Source organism: Oncorhynchus mykiss, chromosome 6 (assembly GCF_057628025.1).
Source record: "Oncorhynchus mykiss isolate SJ-2025 chromosome 6, ASM5762802v1, whole genome shotgun sequence".
In the NCBI taxonomy this organism is placed as follows: domain Eukaryota; kingdom Metazoa; phylum Chordata; class Actinopteri; order Salmoniformes; family Salmonidae; genus Oncorhynchus; species Oncorhynchus mykiss.
Window position 1 is genome coordinate 51859127 of NC_143027.1, and position 19772 is coordinate 51878898.

General features: G+C 41.5%; 1 protein-coding gene across 4 annotated transcripts in view; it reads left to right on the forward strand.

Moving 5' to 3' along the window:
• Positions 1-19772, forward strand: part of homer1b (homer scaffold protein 1b) — a 124841-nt gene that overhangs the window by 46991 nt on the left and 58078 nt on the right. For 2 of the 4 annotated variants that reach the window (XM_021606786.3, XM_090238179.1), the window contains exons 1-4: positions 4075-4892; positions 5803-5934; positions 13114-13209; positions 14347-14492. In XM_021606786.3, coding sequence (XP_021462461.3) covers positions 4584-4892; positions 5803-5934; positions 13114-13209; positions 14347-14492 — 683 coding nt within the window. In that variant the 5' untranslated portion in view covers positions 4075-4583. Of the gene's footprint in view, positions 1-4074; positions 4893-5802; positions 5935-13113; positions 13210-14346; positions 14493-16166; positions 17345-19772 lie in introns of those variants that run through there. The other 2 variants (XM_090238181.1, XM_021606787.3) reach the window with 2 other exon arrangements.

A 19772-nucleotide genomic window follows, 5' to 3' on the forward strand; every position in this document is an offset into this window, starting at 1 on the left:
CATAAAAAAGCTAGCTAGCTGATGGATGCAAACAATGTTCTTCCCCAAAATCATAGCAAAACGACAATCTGTTTCAGTAGTTATAGTTAGCTAGCTAGCTATCTAGCTAGGTGTCATTATCTAAAATACCCCTAATTTATAAGACAGTTCTTATTTGACTAATGGGGGTTAGCCACAGTAGTGGAAATTGCGGTTCGCCTTCAAAATAAAAGTCTCCCATTGAAAGTGATGCAAATGAATACAAATAGTGGAATCATGCCTTAATGGAATAGATCATGCTAAACAAGGTTGGAATGTTATATAAATTCAACAAACGACAATCATTTGACCAACATTTGTTGAAATAACACTGGATGTATTAGACTTTAGAATTACATTTGTGGCATACTTATTTCACTGTACAGCCTTACTGTCAAGGCCGTCATAAGAAGTGGATCAAGGTGCAGCGTGGTGAGCGTACATATTCCTTTTTATTCAAATGTCGCCAACAAAAACAATAAACAATACAAAACAAACGTGAAACTTAACAGGGTTATGATGCCTCTAACAAAGTTAACTACTCACAATCAAAGGAGGGAAAAAGGGCTACCTAAGTATGATTCCCAATCAGAGACAACAATAGACAGCTGTCCCTGATTGAGAACCATACCCGGCCAGAACATAGAAATAAAGAAACATAGAAAACAGAACATAGATTGCCCACCCCACATCACACCCTGACCTAACCAAATAGAGAAATAAAACGGCTCTCTAAGGTCAGGGTGTGGATTGTGGATAAATGACATCGGGTATCAGTCTACTCTGTGACACCCAGAGAACATTAGCTTTGTAGCTCTTATTTTGGGACTCTGAAAACACGGCGAATTGAGGCAGATTTATTGTACCAGTCAACCTACTATGTGCATTAAACACTATTCCAGAGGAAAAACAATACAACGTAGATATTTTGGAGCTTGATACCGCTGAGGTCTTTGGGAAAAAAGCACTTGGGTACCGAGTAGACTGATACCCCATTTAATTTAACCCCAATACTTAAGTAAGGCTGTACAGTACAATATGAATGTCAATACACACAATAGGCTGACTGGGGAGGTAACAATGGCACCGGAGAAGAAGGTTGACTTTTTTCCATGTCCCCAACAGATTGTGTTTTTTTTTTTGTTTCTTTGCGTTGTTTGTAACTTATTTTGTACATAATGTTGCCGCTATCGTCTCTTGTGACCGAAAATAACTTCTGGACATCAGGACTGCGATTACTCACCACTGACTGGCAGAATCCTTTTTTTCCTTTAACGAGTCTGACGAGCCCGACACGAATGATATACTGCTTTCTCGGGAACAGGCCCAGATCCCCGTGAAGAGGAGGTGGAGAAAAAGGGGCCAGAGGTCGGGCTGCCTTCTGAGAATTCATAAGCGATCGAATAAACCTCCACTTCCTTCCATTCTGCTAGCAAACGTGCAATCTTTGGAGAATGAAATCGATGACCTTCGCGGAAGAATAAACTACCAACGGGACATTCAAATCTGTAATATCTTATGCTTCACGGAGTTGTGGCTGAACGACGACACTATCAACATACAGCTGGCTGGTTATACGCTATACAGGCAGGATAAAACAACAGTGTCTGGTAAGACAAGGAGCGGCAGAATATGTATTTTTGTAAATAGCAGCTGGTGCACGATATCTAAGGAAGTCTCGAGCTATTGCACATTGACTCTGTACCGGTACCCCCTGTATATTGTCTTGCTATTGTTATTTTACTGCTGCTCTTTAATTACTTCTTGCTTTTATTTCTTATTCTTATCCTTATTTCTGTTGGTTCGGGGCTTGTAAGTAAGCATTTCACTGTAAGGTCTACACCTGTATTCGGTGCATGTGACTAATAAAATTTGATTTGATTTCCCACAGTCAAAGTCCCGCAATAAGAGCTAAGACGCTAATATTTGCGTAAACTCTTCACAGTTGTGTTCTGTGGGTGTCACCGAGTAGACTGACAGCCCATTTCATTGCTCCACATTCCAACACTGCAACCTTGTTTAACATGATCTAGTCTAAATATGTCATTATTCCACCAATTGTAACTTTCTTCATCACTTTCAAATGGGAACTTTTATCTTAAAGGTGAAATGCAAATTCCACTATTGTGGCTACCCCTTAGCTACCGACTAGCTTCACAACACATAACCCAGTCCGGTCAAGCCATACTAGTCAGAGGAAGCTAGCTGGCTGCCTATAACATTAGTTTTGGGCAACAGGGTTAAGTACCTGGCAAGCTAGTTATTTCAATAGGAGAACAACAAGTGGCTACCTAGCTAATACTTACTCACATGGATTCCTAAATCATTGCTAACAATATTGAAAATGTCTGCAGTTTCCACTGGTCATTGTTTTCAGTCTGGTTGCATTGATGCTAGCTAGGTACCAAGCTAAAGCTAGCTAGCTAGCTAGCTACCCCAGAAGTTGCTAATAACATCTCTATCAAAGATATTTGCAAACTTTTTTTATCCTGCTCGTTTGATCTTGATCTAATTTCAAATGCTCACACAGACGTATTCCCATTCGGTCGAACAAATAATGCCTTATTATCAACGCAGTATTGTACAGCTTTGACAGTGATCGTAATGATGGCGCTTGGCTTGTACATGCAAATTCAGCAAAAACAACAATCAATAATAGAATTGTGTTATTTGACATGTCAAATGAAAAGCTTATTTGAGGCGTCAAATAGTATTATTTGACGTGTATCTTTTTTGACACACAAAGACCCAAACAGCATTCCATAGTGGATTGACTGCATTGTTTGAATGTAATTTTGGCATATTGGCAGTTAATTTGAAAAATGAATGGAATCATTCCTCTAAATCTGTCTGGCTAGCTAGCTAACACATACAGTGCCAATAAATTCTTCACATTCATTGTTTTACACTATCACAGCACTGGCAAACCATGGTTGTACAACTTCCTGACCAACATGGCTGACCTTTGGACCATCATAAGAAGGTTCATGTCAACTCTAGTATTCTAATTCCTAATTCTATGGTCTGACATCAGAATCGGCAGGGTATGTTTGGCAGCATGAGTGAAGGATGCTTTGTTGCGAAATAGGAAGCCGATTCTAGATTTAATTTGGGATTGGAGATGCTTGATGTGAGTCTGGAAGGAGAGTTTACAATCTAACCAGACACCTAGGTATTTGTAGTTGTCCACATATTCTAAGTCAGAACCGTCCAGAGTAGTGAAAACCTATAGGATCCTATCAGATTACTTTTGATTTCCAATGGGAAAAAAGTAGTTCAATAGGATTCCAATAGGATTCTGATACAGGTGATACAATATCCTATAGGACTGCAAGAATCCTATAGGATCACTTTTTATTTCCAATAGGAAAACGTAGTCCAATAGGATTTTGATATAGGATTCCAGTAGAAAAATCATAAATCCTATAGAATATTTTGACACATTTGCCTCTCCCAACAACTGGAATAGGCACGTTCAAACAGAAGTGAAGATTGAAAATTTCCAAAATGTCAATTTTCAAAAATATTCCATGCTAGTGATGCTAGCACAGTAAATTAGCTTACTTGCTTCTGAAGAGGGATAGGAGTGGTGGATGTTTTTGAAAAATCTACTCACAGCCAATAAATGCTTTCACTGGCAGCCGCTGGCAATCTGCACTCCATTCATATGTATTAGAAAAGTTTCCAATATGAACTTCCTCAGGCCTTCGAACTTCACATTTACAACCACTGCTTTCCCTCCCTCCCTTCTCTCCTCCTCCCCCTCTCTTTGTTGATTATGTACAGCAGTGGTTATCAACCGGTCGATCGCAGTCGACTGGTCAATCTACAAGGCATTCCTAGTCGATCACCTAACATTTCTGTAGAAAAGCCAATAAAGCCTTGCACCACTATTTATTTTAAATTCAAGTGTATTGCTGTCCATTCGGATAGCTCAAATCACTGTGCCTGCAGCTTCTATGACCCCACAGCCACGTTTGATACTATGTGAGATTTCGTAACTTTTCTCTATATTTAGCCGGTTCTCTATATTTAGCCTGTAGCCCCTCTCTCACCATACCACTGGCATTCCCAAATCGGAGCAGGGAGAGACAGCACTGCCATTCAGAGGAGAGACTGCGTGGATATGCACTTGTATAGCCTACATGTATAGGAAGTACCATTTAGCAGACACTGTTATCCAGAGAGAATTACAGGAGCAATTAGGTTTAAGTGCCTTGCTCAAGAGCACATTTACAGATTTTTTTTACCTTGTCGGCTCGGGGATTCAACACAGCGAACTTTCGGTTACTGGCCCAACGCTCTTAACCACTACGCTACCTGCGGCATGTATTAGTATGTGCAGCATGATTGGTGTGTATGTGGCCTGTATGTGGGTGTAGTAGGTCTGTGTATGTTTATAGGAGGTCTGTGTGTATAAGAAGATAGTGTGTGTGGAGAAGGTGGTGTGTAGGCTGTGTGTGTTTGTGTGTGTGTGTGTGTGTGTGTGTGTGTGTGTGTGCACATTGACTGTCAGTCAATCAGTTGGTGAACTTTAACCACACGCTGCCCTCCCTGTGGTTGTCATGGAAGGCGGTGGCGAGTTGGTGATTCGGTTACCGGGACGATCCCATTCCCCGGACAACAACGGCAACAGTAACTTTGGAATAGGCGAGTTTGGCCAGACAATGGTGTTAAGGCACAAAGAGGTTCACCACTTCTTCTTGGCCCCCTTCAGGGAGCAGCCGATCTACAGCACGCGGGCCCATGCGTTCCAGATTGACCCCAACACCAAGAAGAACTGGGTGCCCACCAGTAAACACGCTGTCACTGTGTCCTACTTCTATGACAGCACCCGCAACGTTTACCGCATCATCAGCCTCGACGGCACCAAGGTAAAGGCTACTTATAGTGCTTATAACACGCATAACTCCCCTGAGATACTGAAACTCCTGTTATGCCTCAATGCTATGGCCACTTGCAGGTATTTTTTTCTAACACTGTGCAGGTCTTTATGGACATTGTTAGAAGTTCATTTTGGTTGGTTGAGTACAACATAGGAGCTGCACTGTGATATTGCAAAAGCAGTAGGTTTTTCACCTGCTACACTGGAAGCATAACTTTTGTCCAGCATGGGCAGTGTGAGCTACTTCAAGTGTTCTCAATTGTGAGCTGCATGCCTGAAATCTTGAAAATTGAAGTTTACGCTGAGCAGCACGAGCATCTTGCAGAGCCGCACTGCTTCCGCCCAGTTTTCATTGAATTGGAGCGTCTCACACTCCTAAAAAGTTACGTGTCTAGTGTAGCAGGCCAGTAAGTTACATGTGAGACAAGTATCTTTAAAAAGCATAGTAGAAGGGTCATTACTTTTTGTAGGCTGTAGCTCGGAAAATGATTTGGTTCATTGGAAAGCTCTAAAAACATTCTAAAAACATTAATCACAAGGTGACTGCACCATCATCCATTGCCAAGGGAAAGATAACTAGCACCATTTTAACACATCCAGTTTAGTGGGTTTGTCTAGCGTTAATGGACCATCTAATGTACAAACATGTCAGTGGGTGGACAGCATAGCTAACACTGGCATGATTCAGCCGAGTGCCGGAATCTAGAATGTGTTTTATTCAGCTCATGTGTCAGACAGAGCCAGGAGTCCCCTAATAGGTGTGCGTGAATGTCTTACTGTGTGATAGGGACAGGGTCCATTTTAGGTCTGGACTTGAGTCCACTCTCCTCTCTGGGTATTTTAGTCTTGTGGGTTTGATTTGTTGTAATTTGATCTAATGTGTGTGTTTGCTCCTGTAGGCGATAATCAACAGTACCATCAGCCCCAACATGACCTTCACAAAGACGTCTCAGAAGTTTGGCCAGTGGGCCGACAGCAGAGCTAACACTGTTTATGGCTTGGGCTTCTCTACTGAACACCACCTGACCAAGGTACACAGACACACGCATCCCTTAAAAGTGGTTCCCTCTGCGCTTTCTTTCTCTCTTCTTCACTGTTCTTTCTTTCTTCTCGCTGGGTAGCTCTTCCACTTTTAGCTCTAATGAGGCAGTATGTGTGTGTGTCAGTGTGTGTGTATGTGGGCGGGTGCTTCTTTCCTCTGCAGTATGATTAAGCTATGTCGTGAGCCGGGGGATGCACGCAGCAGCCCTACTCTCAGACAAGACGGATATGCATACATGCACCCACCCACACACACGCACCCATCTATCCATCCATCCATCCACACACACACACACACACACACACACACACACACACACACACACACACACACACACGAGTTGTAAATGAGAACTTGTTCTCAAATGGCCTACCTGGTTAAATAAAGGTGAAATTTAAAAAAAAACACACGCACCCACACATACACGCGCACCCACACACGCACCCACACACGCACACACACACATACACATGCACCCACACATACACACGCATCCACACATATACACACCCACACACATAGAGAGAATAATCAGAATAATGATGTTCTTAGTCTTATAATCATTAATGTCTTAATTTCATGATTAGGGATATTAACATTGGGTATAAATTCTCAATCAATATTCCACTAGTAATCCAGTAATAATGAACCCTCTGAGCACACACTGGTTGAATCAACGTTGTTTCCATGTAATTTCTATGAAATTGTATGAGCTGTTCACCCCAGGGGCCTTGGGTAGGTAACAATACATCTATCACGCTGATCTTCAACATGGGGGGCCCCTCAGGGGTGCATGCTCAGTTCCCTTCTGTACTACCTGTTCGCTCATGACTGCACGACCAGGCACGACTCCAGCACAATCATTAAGTTTACAGATTACACAACGGTGTTAGGCCTGATCACCGACAACAATGAGACAGCCTATATGGAGGTGGTCAGAGACCTGGCTGTGTGGTGACAAGACAACAACCTCTCCCTCAACGTGATCAACACAAAGGAGATGATTGTGGACTACAGGAAACGGAGGACCGAGCACGCCCCCATTCTCATCGACTGGGCTGTAGTGGAGCAGGTTGAGAGCTTCAAGTTCCTTGGTGTCCACATCACCAGCAAATTAACATGGTCCAAGCACAGCAAGACAGTCGTGAAGACGACACGAAAAAACCTATTCCCCCACAGGAGACTGAAAATATTTGGCATTTGTCCTCAGATCCTCAAATGGTTATACAGCTGCACCATGAAGAAAAGGTTCTACAGCTGCACCATCTAGAGCATCCCGACGGGTTGCATCACTGACGGGTTGCATAACTGCTCGGCCTCTGACCACAAGGCACTACAGAGGGCAGTGCGTACGTCCAAAAAATTGTCAAAGACTCCAGCCACCTAGTTATAGACTACCGCAGGGCAAGCGGTACCGGAGAAGCAAGTCTAGGTCCAAGAGGCTTCTAAACAGCTTCTACCCCCAAGCTATAAGATTCGTAATCAAATGCTTCTAAAGCCATGACATAATTTTCTGGAATTTTCCAAGCTGTTTAATATAAACTTCTGACCCACTGAAATTGGAATATAGTGAATTATAAGTGAAATAATCTGTCTGTAAACAATTGTTGGAAACATTACTTGTGTCATGCACAAAGTAGATGTCCTAACCGACTTGCCAAAACTATAGTTTGTTAACAAGAAACTTGTGGAGTGGTTGAAAAACGAGTTTTAATGACTCCAACCTAAGTGTATGTAAACTTCCGACTTCAACTGTATATACATATCATACCAGTCATCAATTAATAATTTCCTCATATCAGTCGTAGACTCCGTGAATCTGCACAAACCCGGGTCTCACTGATCATTCCGTACCACACAAATGTATTTAATTATTTACTAACAAGCTAAATGATAACATAAGATTCACATACACACACACGGTATAGGTTATTGATTAGAAACGTAATGCGATGACAACAGGTCCCTAGCGGAGCAAGATAATATAACGTGTTACACAAGATGGAGATTTAAAGAGAGAGAGCGAGAGTGAGAGAGAAAGAGAAACAACACTTGGATACATTTGTAAACTGCACTTACTTTTTCCCTGATACCTTGCCCCGAACTAACGATCTTATGGGTAAGAAGTGTAAGGCATGTATTTACATGTTGAAGGTCGTCGTTGGGTATCTCTTTGGTGTTTCTCTGTTTGGCCCAGGCCTTCGTGCGCCGAGTTCCACTTTGTGAGAGAGGTTCGGCCTTGTTCTTTGTATGGCCATCTCCTTCGTTCTCTGGTGTAAATCTCTGACGAGATACAATACTAAGCACAGCTACTCAACCGTGGCATTGTTTGTTAAGAGGTTCTTTTGTCTTCTTCAACCTCATGTTGCGTTTCGGCATCGCGACTAATCATAGACCCTCTAGTCTGATATGTTAATTCTTAACTCAAGTGCTTTATAACCTTGAGTAGAAAGGGGGCATTTCTGTCTTGCTGACACGCTCCCTGCGTTCCCTGGGGCGTAGCTAGTTATGAGGCAATGTATCAGAATTTACTATGATCTCGTTAGATAACTAAAATCACAGTCTTCTCTTAACAAAAACATTCTCTTTAATCTGGATATTTTCTGCACAACGTAAAGTATGTCAACATGAGATACACATTATGAAAACCCTTCAAGTTACATTATTGTCGTTATAACGTCTTCATTTAACTTTTAATGACATCACAAAATAGTCAATCTTCCACATTCCATCTCTTATCATTACCAAAATTCGGAGGATGAAATAATTGTCCCTGTGTCCATTGTTGGATGTTGTAGTTTTGAGCGATAAACTCTTCATAAGGCAGACATATATTCCAATCACCCATACTAGAGACCAGAAATCAAATCAAATCAAATTTTATTTGTCACATACACATGGTTAGCAGATGTTAATGCTTGTGCTTCTAGTTCCGACAATGCGGTAATAACCAACGAGTAATCTAACCTAACAATTCCACAACTACTACCTTATACACACAAGTGTAAAGGGGTAAAGAATATGTACATAAAGATACAGTGCCTTGCAAAAGTATTCGGCCCCCTTGAACTTTGCGACCTTTTGCCACATTTCAGGCTTCAAACATAAAGATATAAAACTGTATTTTTTTGTGAAGAATCAACAACAAGTGGGACACAATCATGAAGTGGAACGACTTTTATTGGATATTTTAAACTTTTTTAACAAATCAAAAACTGAAAGATTGGGCGTGCAAAATTATTCAGCCCCCTTAAGTTAATACTTTGTAGCGCCACCTTTTGCTGCGATTACAGCTGTAAGTCGCTTGGGGTATGTCTCTATCAGTTTTGCACATCGAGAGACTGAACATTTTTCCCATTCCTCCTTGCAAAACAGCTCGAGCTCAGTGAGGTTGGATGGAGAGCATTTGTGAACAGCAGTTTTCAGTTCTTTCCACAGATTCTCAATTGGATTCAGGTCTGGACTTTGACTTGGCCATTCTAACACCTGGATATGTTTATTTTTGAACCATTCCATTGTAGATTTTGCTTTATGTTTTGGATCATTGTCTTGTTGGAAGACAAATCTCCGTCCCAGTCTCAGGTCTTTTGCAGACTCCATCAGGTTTTCTTCCAGAATGGTCCTGTATTTGGCTCCATCCATCTTCCCATCAATTTTAACCATCTTCCCTGTCCCTGCTGAAGAAACGCAGGCCCAAACCATGATGCTGCCACCACCATGTTTGACAGTGGGGATGGTGTGTTCAGCTGTGTTGCTTTTACGCCAAACATAACGTTTTGCATTGTTGCCAAAAAGTTCAATTTTGGTTTCATCTGACCAGAGCACCTTCTTCCACATGTTTGGTGTGTCTCCCAGGTAGCTTTTGGCAAACTTTAAACGACACTTTTTATGGATATCTTTAAGAAATGGCTTTCTTCTTGCCACTCTTCCATAAAGGCCAGATTTGTGCAATATACGACTGATTGTTGTCCAATGGACATAGTCTCCCACCTCAGCTGTAGATCTCTGCAGTTCATCCAGAGTGATCATGGGCCTCTTGGCTGCATCTCTGATCAGTCTTCTCCTTGTATGAGCTGAAAGTTTAGAGGGACGGCCAGGTCTTGGTAGATTTGCAGTGGTCTGATACTCCTTCCATTTCAATATTATCGCTTGCACAGTGCTCATTGGGATGTTTAAAGCTTGGGAAATATTTTTGTATCCAAATCCGGCTTTAAACTTCTTCACGACAGTATCTCGGACCTGCCTGGTGTGTTCCTTGTTCTTCATGATGCTCTCTGCGCTTTTGACGGACCTCTGAGACTATCACAGTGCAGGTGCATTTATACGGAGACTTGATTACACACAGGTGGATTGTATTTATCATCATTAGTCATTTAGGTCAACATTGGATCATTCAGAGATCCTCACTGAACTTCTGGAGAGAGTTTGCTGCATGGCCACGCAGTCATGGGTGAACAGGAGGTACTGTAGAGGGCTCAGAACGCACCCTTGTGGGGCCCCAGTGTTGATGATCAGCGGGGTGGAGATGTTGTTACCTACCCTCACCACCTGGGGGCGGCCCGTCAGGAAGTCCAGTACCCAGTTGCACAGGGCGTGGTCGAGACCCAGGGTCTCGAGCTTGATGACGAGTTTGGAGGGTACTATGGTGTTAAATGCTGAGCTGTAGTCCATGAACAGCATTCTCACATAGGTATTCCTCTTGTCCAGATGGGTTAGGGCAGTGTGCAGTGTGGTAGCGATTGCTACGTCTGTGGACCTATTGGGGCGGTAAGCAAATTGGAGTGGGTCTAGGGTGTCAGGTAGGGTGGAGGTGATTATGGTCCTTGACTAGTCTCTCAAAGCACTTCATGATGACGGAAGTGAGTGCTACAGGGCGGTAGTCGTTTAGTTACCTTAGCTTTCTTGGGAACAGGAATAATGCTGGCCCTCTTGAAGCATGTGGGAACAGCAGACTGGGATAAGGATTGATTGAATATGTCCTTAAACACACCAGCCAGCATGCTCTGAGGACGCAGCTGGGGATGCCTTCTGGGCCTGCAGCGAGGGTTAACACGTTTAAATGTTTTACTCACGTCGGCTGCAGTGAAGGAGTGTCCGCAGGTTTTGGTAGCGGCCGTGTCAGTGGCACTGTATTGTCGAGCAAAGAAGTTATTTAGTCTGTCTGGGAGCCAGACGACGGGGCTGGTTTCCTTTTTGTAATCCGTGATTGACTGTAGACCCTGCCACATACCTCGTGTCTGAGCCGTTGAATTGCAACTCTACTTCGTCTCTATACTGACGCTTAGCTTGTTTGATTGCCTTGCGGAGGGAATAGCTACACTGTTTGTATTCGGTCAAATTTCCGGTCACCTTGCCCTGGTTAAAAGCAGTGGTTCTCGCTTTCAGTTTTGCGCGTATGCTGCCATCTTTCCACGGTTTCTGGTTTGGAAATGTTTTAATCGTTGTTGTGGGTATAACATCGCCGATGCACTTTCTAATGAACTTGCTCACCGAATCAGCGTATTCGTCAATGTTGTTGTTGGATGCAATACGGAACATATCCCAATCCACGTGATCGAAGCAGTCTTGAAGCTTGGAATCAGATTGGTCGGACCAGCGTTGAACAGACCTGAGCTTCTTGTTTTAGTCTCTGTCTGTAGGGTGGAAGCAACAAAATGGAGTTGTGGTCAGCTTTTCTGAAAGGAGGGCGGGGGAGGGCCTTATATGCGTCGCGGAAGTTAAAATAACAATGATCCAGGGTTTTACCAGCCTTGGTTGCGCAATCGATATGCTGATAGAATTTAGGGAGTCTTGTTTTCAGATTAGCCTTCAGGTGAACAGAAGGACTTGAGTTCCTGTATGTTGTTATGATCACACTACGTCTCGTTAATCATAAGGCATACTCCCCTGCCCCTCTTCTTATCAGAAAGATGCTTGTTTCTGTCGGCGCGATGCGTGAAGAAACCAGCTGGCTGCACCGACTCCGATAGCGTCTCTCGAGTGAGCCATGTTTCCATGAAGCAAAGAACGTTACAGTCTCTGATGTCTCTCTGGAATGCTACCCTTGCTCGGATTTTATCAACCTTGTTGTCAAGAGACTGGCCATTGGCGAGTAGTATGCTAGGGAGTGGTGCGTGATGTGCCTGTCTCCGGAGCCTGACCAGAAGACCGCTTTGCCCCTTTTACGGCGTCGTTGTTTTGGGTCGCCGGCTGGGATCCGATCCATTGTCCTGGGTGGAAGTCAAAACACAGTATCCGCTTCGGGAAAGTCATATTCCTGGTCGTAATGATGGTGAGTTGACGTTGCTCTTATGTTCAGTAGTTCCTCCTGACTGTATGTAATGAAACCTAAGATTACCTGGGGTACCAATGTAAGAAATAACACGTACAAAAACTAAATACTGCATAGTTTCCTAGCAACGCGAAGCGGCCATCTCTGTCGGGGCCATTAAACTCAAGTTAGATATTCTAGTAGGGGGTTTATATGACTAACTGTTAGATATTCTAGTAGGGGTTTATATTACTAGGAGTCTGCTGACTTACAATTTATGATTGATGTAAGGTGTCATAAAAACCCCACATCAATCCCTCTTCCCCCTGTGGGAGAGAGAGAGCTCTGTAGAGCTGATCCACTGTAACCTGATCCTTTGGATCCTCACAATAAAGTCATGACACAATGTATGACAAAGCTGTAAGTCACTTTGGACTTTGGAAAGTGTGACAGAGAACAGCTGGTGGCATAATATAAATTAAGCCCCTCCCACAAGGGAGAGAGAGGGAGAGCGAATCGAGAAAGAGGAGTTTACCCAGTTTGTCTGTGTTTATTTATGTTTCTAATGTTCCTATGATGTTACTATGTCTCTATGTGCATGCCTGTGTCCGCGCACTGGCATGGGTTTTACTGTAAGGGTTACTGTGCCATTCTCTGGTTGACGTACATCGCTCACATTTCTACCGAAGCATTATGGGTAGGGGCCTCCATTCCATAGCCCAAATGTTGGACGTCAAATCAGATGCCTCCCATTTGGTCGCTAATGACAACCTCCTCTACCCTCTTAATACTAACATACTAGTGTGTTTTTTTGTGTGTGCACAGGTGTACCCTAAAGTGACAAATATTTTGTATTAGAACTAGAAATTTACGTTCTACCTCTCAGAGTATGTGACCAGTCTCTGTCTCTCTCTCCAGTTTGCAGAGAAGTTTTCAGAGTATAAGGAGGCAGCACGTCAGGCCAAGGGAAAAAGTCAAGATGGAAAGATGGAACTAGCCACCTCTCCCTCTCAGGTATTCACCACTAAAAACACAGCCACTGCTCCCTCTTAGGTACTCACACTAAAAAGGTCACAACACTCTGCTGTGGTACTTCATAAGTTAACAGCTGGAAAAAAAGAGAACCACGCAACAAACATATGAACTTGGAAATCCCTGCATTTGTTAGATTTTTGTGTTTTCGCTGCATATTTAATTGTCCTCCTTTGAACAGAAATGGAAGAAATTAGGTTGTTTTTAAGATTCAATCCCCAGAGTCCCACCACTTCAAAAACCAGCTTAACACCCTCTCTAGTCCAGGGAAACCCTGCTATTTTACTACACATTGCATCAGTTTACATCACATCATTACATGCACAGAAAACAGGATGCTGATGAATGGTGCCTCCATCCGATTCCTCCATCCAAAAATGATTTGATGCTACACTAAATATGTCAGCACAATGGAAACGGACATTGTTGCACATGTAGAAGTCTGAGAACAGCATTGAGAGTATGATAAGCATACATTAACCCAGCCTTCTTCAATAAGGCCACTTATGAATGTAGATTATGAAATTATACTTTCAATGGGAATGTCCTGAAAGTAATTTCCTACAGTGATTAAGTCTCAGTTATCTCTGTCCGTCAGCCCTAAGTGGTGCATGGTTTGAGTGTGTACAATGGCCAGTTTATAACCCCTTAATTGTTTTGTTTCATGTAATTAAAGTGTGTAAATGTTTAGTTTGGTCACATAGGCTTAATTGTTTGGGAAATAAAGATAAACGTTTATCTGCAATTTCTCTGAGCTACAATAAGCTTTGGCAGGCAGAACAGCTCAGTAATGTCCTCTTGGTAATACAGAGCTAGGAGCTTATCACCAGATTCTCCTATCTGTCTCTCTCTATTTGTTTTCTCTTTATTTATTTATTTCCAATTTTCTCGATCTCTCTCTCACGCCGAACAGAGGAAGAAGATGACTGCTGAATCTCCTCATGAAAAAATGACTTGGTTAATTTGAAATAATTTCATTCTCATACAATGCTTGCTCTTTGCTAGATAAATCCAGAATCACTGTTCAGCACTTTCAGACTAATGGGTTTATAAGAAGCACTGTAAACAATTATTTAGTTATATGTTGATTGATGGATTGATTGCTTGTCCTGTATGTAGGAGTCGCCAGCAGGTGAACTCTCTTCACCTCTGACTCCTGTGACTCCTCCCGCCATGGACAACATCAATGGGACAGATGACCCCTGTGACATCACACCCGAGCCCCGTCCTGAACCGTCTCAGAACGCACTGGCTTTCACACACAGGTAACACACACAGGGATGTTAATAAGGGGTTGTGCTGTGTGTGTGTGTGTTTGTGTGTGTGTGTGGGTGTAAACACTGAGTTTACGAAACACTTGCAATGTCAAAATCAAATCAAATGTTATTTGTCACATGCCGAAATACAACAGGTATAGATAGACCTTAAGAGTGAAATGCTTACTTAAATGCCTTTAACCAACAATGCAGTTTTAAGAAAAATAAGAGTTAATAAAAAAAATAAAAAAATAAGACAAATCGAAAAATAACAATAAAAAACAACAATAAAATAACAGTAGTGATGCTTTATTCAGGGGGCAATGGTACAGAGTCAATGTGCGGGGGCACCGGTTAGTCGAGGTGATTTAGGTAATATGTACATGTAGGTAGAGATAAAGTTACTATGCATGGATAATAAACAGAGAGTATCAGCAGCGTAAAAATGGGGGTGTGGGGGGACAATGCAAATAGTCCAGGTAGCCATTTGATTAGCTGTTATGGCTTGGGGGTAGAAGCTGTTTAGAAGCCTCTTGGACCTAGACTTGGCGCTCTGGTACCGCTTGCCGTGCGGTAGCAGAGAGAACAGTCTATGACTAGGGTGGCTGGAGTCTTTGGCGATTTCTTTGGGTCTTCCTCTGACCCCTCCTGGTATAGAGGTCCTGGGCCGTACGCACTACCCTCTGTAGTGCCTTGTGGTCAGAGGCTGAGCAGTTGCCATACCAGGCGGTGATGCAACCATGCTCACAATGGTGCAGCTGTAGAATGTTTTGAGGATCTGAGGACCCATGCCAAATCTTTTCAGTCTCCTGAGGGGGAATAGGCGTTGTTGTGCCCTCTTCACGACTGTCTTGGTGTGTTTGGACCATGATAGTTTGTTGGTGATGTGGACACCAAGGAACTTGAAGCTCTCAAGCTGCTCCACTACAGCCCCGTCGATGAGAATGGGGGCATGCTCACCTGGTTATGGACTGACCAGGTGAACACTATGATCCCTTTTTGATGTCACCTGTGAAATCCACTTCAATCCGTGTAGATTTGGGTGGAAGAGACTGGTTAAATCAGGATTTTTAAGCCTTGAGAGAATTGAGACATGAATTGTGTATGTGCGCAATTCAGATGGTGAATGGGAAAGACAAACGATTTAAGTGCCTTTGAACGGGGTATGGTATTAGGTGCAAGGCGCACCGGTTTGAGTGTGTCAAGAACTGCAACGCTGCTGGGTTTTTCACACTCAACAGTTTCCCGTGTGTTTTCAAGAATGGTCCACCACCCAAAGGACATCCAACTAACTTGACACAACTGTGGGAAGCATTGGAGTCCAAATGTGCCAGCATCCCTGTGAAACACTTTTGACACCTCGTTGAGTCCATGCCCCAATGAATTGAGGCTGTTTTGAGGGATGCAATTCAATATTATTCATAAATGGTAGATGCTTCCAGTTTACAGAATAAGACAGAAGTGTGCAAGGCTGAATAAGATACGGTGTATGTTTGAGCACTGGGCAGTAGTTGTATATAGTTGGAAGGACAGAAAGAGTGTCACTCAGTGTCTGTGTGTATGATGGGGTAAGTGTGTGTATGTGCCACATTTATAATTTCAAATCTTGGTTTTGTTTAAACTTTATTGTATGAAGACTCACATTTTTCTAAAACCCCCTCTATTTGTATCTTTTCTTTCCAGGGAGCAGTATAAAGCCCGTCGGGTCTGCTCTTTCTGATAGCTTGCTATACAGGTTCTGAAATAGGAGCTCTTTCCTACCCTACCAACACCAACCTCTATAGCTACTAGACCACTAACATCTTGACTATAGCACCTCTTTACTGTAGCACACTGATGGAATCACATCATTCAACATCTGTACTTAACTTGAGTTAAGAGAAATAACACTCTCAACATCTGTACTATGACTTCAGTTAAGAGAAATCACACTCTTGCTATCAGACTTATACACCTTTATTATTATATCTCCCTCATTTAAAAACAGAGGTCACTAAAAAACTCCTCAAATGTGACTGACCCCTTGAGTGAAAAATACTGATGCCTTGTTTGGTTCTCTTACTATACTGAACAAAAACATAAACAGAACATGCAACAATTTCTAAGATTACAGTTCATATGAGGAAATCAGTCAATTTAAATAAATGCATTAGGCCCTAATCTATGGATTTCACATGACCCGGAATGCAGATATGCATCTGTTGGTCACAGATACCTTGAAAAAAATAGGCCTCACAATGGGCCTCAGGATCTCAACACAGTATTTTTGTGTATTCAAATTGCAAATGATCAAATGCAATTGTGTTCGTTGTCTGTAGCTTATGCCTGCCCATACAATAACCACACCGCCACCATGGGGCACTCTGTTCACAATGTTGACATCAGCAAACCGATCGCCCACACAACACCATACACGTACTCTGCGGTTGTGAGGCCGCAGAGACGTTGGAGTTGGATGGATGGATTATCTTGGCAAAGGGGAAATGTGCACGTGGAAAATTTTGGTGATCTTTTATTTCAGCTCATGAAACATGGGACCAGCACTTTACATGTTGCGTTTATATTTTTGTTCAGTGTAAATGTTATAGTAATAGATTACGTTATTATATCAAAATGTCTTTATTTTAATGCTATTATAGCTCCATCTTTATTGCAAAAATAGCTTTTCTAAATAGATTTTAATAAATTATTATTAGTACAGTTGGCACTTTCCACAATTTTTCCATTGATCTCTATTGCATTACTTGTAAGAATTATGTTGTTTAGAAATTGAACTTGGTTAGCTGGCCCTCAGAGACTTGTTGTTAATCTGTGTATATTCTTGTGATTTTGTGTCATCTCTTAAAGGACAAATTGTCTTACCTCTCTTGTATTCACATTTTTTTAAACTGGCATGTTGTTTTTATGATGTCATACAGTAGTTTACAGTATGTCAAGATGTGGGGCAAAAAATGCTGCCGTCTATACATTTCTGGGTCTATGATTAGATACTACATATTGATTATGTTCATAGATATTGAATAATGATGACTGAATATTTAATTAAATAGCCCAAGTCCTACCATGCAGGGACTAGTTTTAAGGTTATTCTCCTGAAGGGGTTGATAGAGGATTTATGTAACTCTTGTATAACATATGCAGTGGGGGGTGGGGTAGAGGGAGGGAGAGAAGGAGAGAGGGAGAGCGAGAGGTGCAGTGTCTAAGGGCCTGTGTGTGTGTGTGTCACTGCAACCTAAACATGAGCTTACTGCAGATACGCACACACACACGTATGCACGTACACAGACAAACACCATACACTACACTACACCAAAATACTGCACCAATAACCAGAATTGATTTGTACTTTTTTATTGCACAATAAAGACAAATAAAACTTTATTTTCAACATAAATAATCATGAACAATTTTAATGACCACACTAATACAGATTTCAAATACTGTATGTGTAGTCAAGCATCCCAGTAGGGCATTCATAATATTTTCGAGTACCCACTGGAGACTATTGACATTTCACTGTGGAGAATGAATAAGACCTTACTGATATTCAAAAATGATGTATTCCCTGGGCATAAAAATCACTATGATTGTGGTTCATATTGATTAAAGTCATCAATCAATTTATCTATGTTTTTTTTTCTTCTTTTTTTTCTTCGATTTATCAGTTTGTCTATTAGCTGATATTCAGCAACTGTATTAACCCCCTCTGTAGTGCAGTCCATTTTGTGAGAATTTGCAGAGGTGCTCTTTAAACACACACACAAGCACAAACACTTTGGTGCAGATTGCTGCATGTGTGGGAGTCAGGACTGATTTTTTTCACTCATGCAAACACCTGCACACACACACACGTGATGTGGTGTTACTTTGTGAACACCAGCTGTTGTTGCTTATTAAGCTGTTGTTCAATCAGGGTGTTAAATTGGCCAGTGTTACCTAATGTTGATTTTTCTGTGTTACATTTCTAGTGTTGATTCAGGTGTTTAATTAAAAAAACTATGTTGGTGTTAATAACAAGTGTTAAACCAAAACTACGCCCATCATTATCATATTTCCCAGCATGCTCTTTTGCAGGTTGCTTTTTAGAAATGTTTTTTTTTATTTTCAATATCTATGTCTAGATATTGAAAAAAAAATATATATAATTAGTATAATAAGAAAAATCCCCATCAAAGTCCGTCAGTTTAAGCTAGAGACATCAGTTTACATTGGATGTGTCTTAATCCACCTCATCCGCCGATGTTGCACTTCCACATCTGCAGGGGCAGAGCTAGAGCAGTGTTTGTCAGACCTTGAAACATTGGTCTTCTCTGAACGGTTTGGCCTACAAACTAGTATGACCCCTCTATGGAAAGATGAGACTTTCACGAACAAGATGGTGTTCTCTGTTTTGAACAAGCGTCTTGGGACTTGTCTGAAGTTGGTACAGCCGTTCTGACAACTTCTGTCTGTAGCATCCGAACAGTTTGTGCTACACACTAATATGACTCCTTTTTGGGGATTATCTATTGTTCCATATTGTGAATCTGTTATTCAATGCATTTGTATGGGCTAATAGCAGTAAGGCCACATTTAAACTGTGCCCACCCCCCCCCAATCTGTTACTTGAACTTAACACACCCGTTACTGAAATGGGTGTTTCAGTTTAGATGCTTTAGGTAGGTATATTTAGGTATATTTTAGTCTTCCCAACCCGGCAGCAGTGGTGTAAAATATTTAAGTAAAAATACTTTAAAGTAGTACTTAAGTAGATTTTGTGGTATCTCTACTTTACTAATTATATTTTTGACAACTTTTACTTGCAGACTACAATGCAGACATAGTGTAAAATATATTTAGATTTGTTTAACACTTTTTCGGTTACTACATGATCCCATATATGTTATTCATAGCTGTGATCTCTTCACTATTATTCAAAAATAGTAAAAATAAAGAAAAACCCTTGAACTTGAACTTTTGACATGGTACTGTATATGCTGGGGAATTAAAAATGTATTTACATGTACACTGTTTGTCCAAAATATATTTATGAAATATATAACTTATATGTAAATATATGTAAACTTATAACTTATATGTCATATGTAAATATATCTTAAAATATACAGTACCAGTCAAAAGTTTGGACACACTTACTCATTCCAGGGTTTTTCTTTATTTTTACTATTTTCTACATTGTAGAATAATAGTGAAGACATCAAAACTATGAAATGAAAAGTATGGAATCATGTAGTAACCAAAAAAGTGTTAAACAAATCAAAATATATTTTATATTTGAGATTCTTCAAA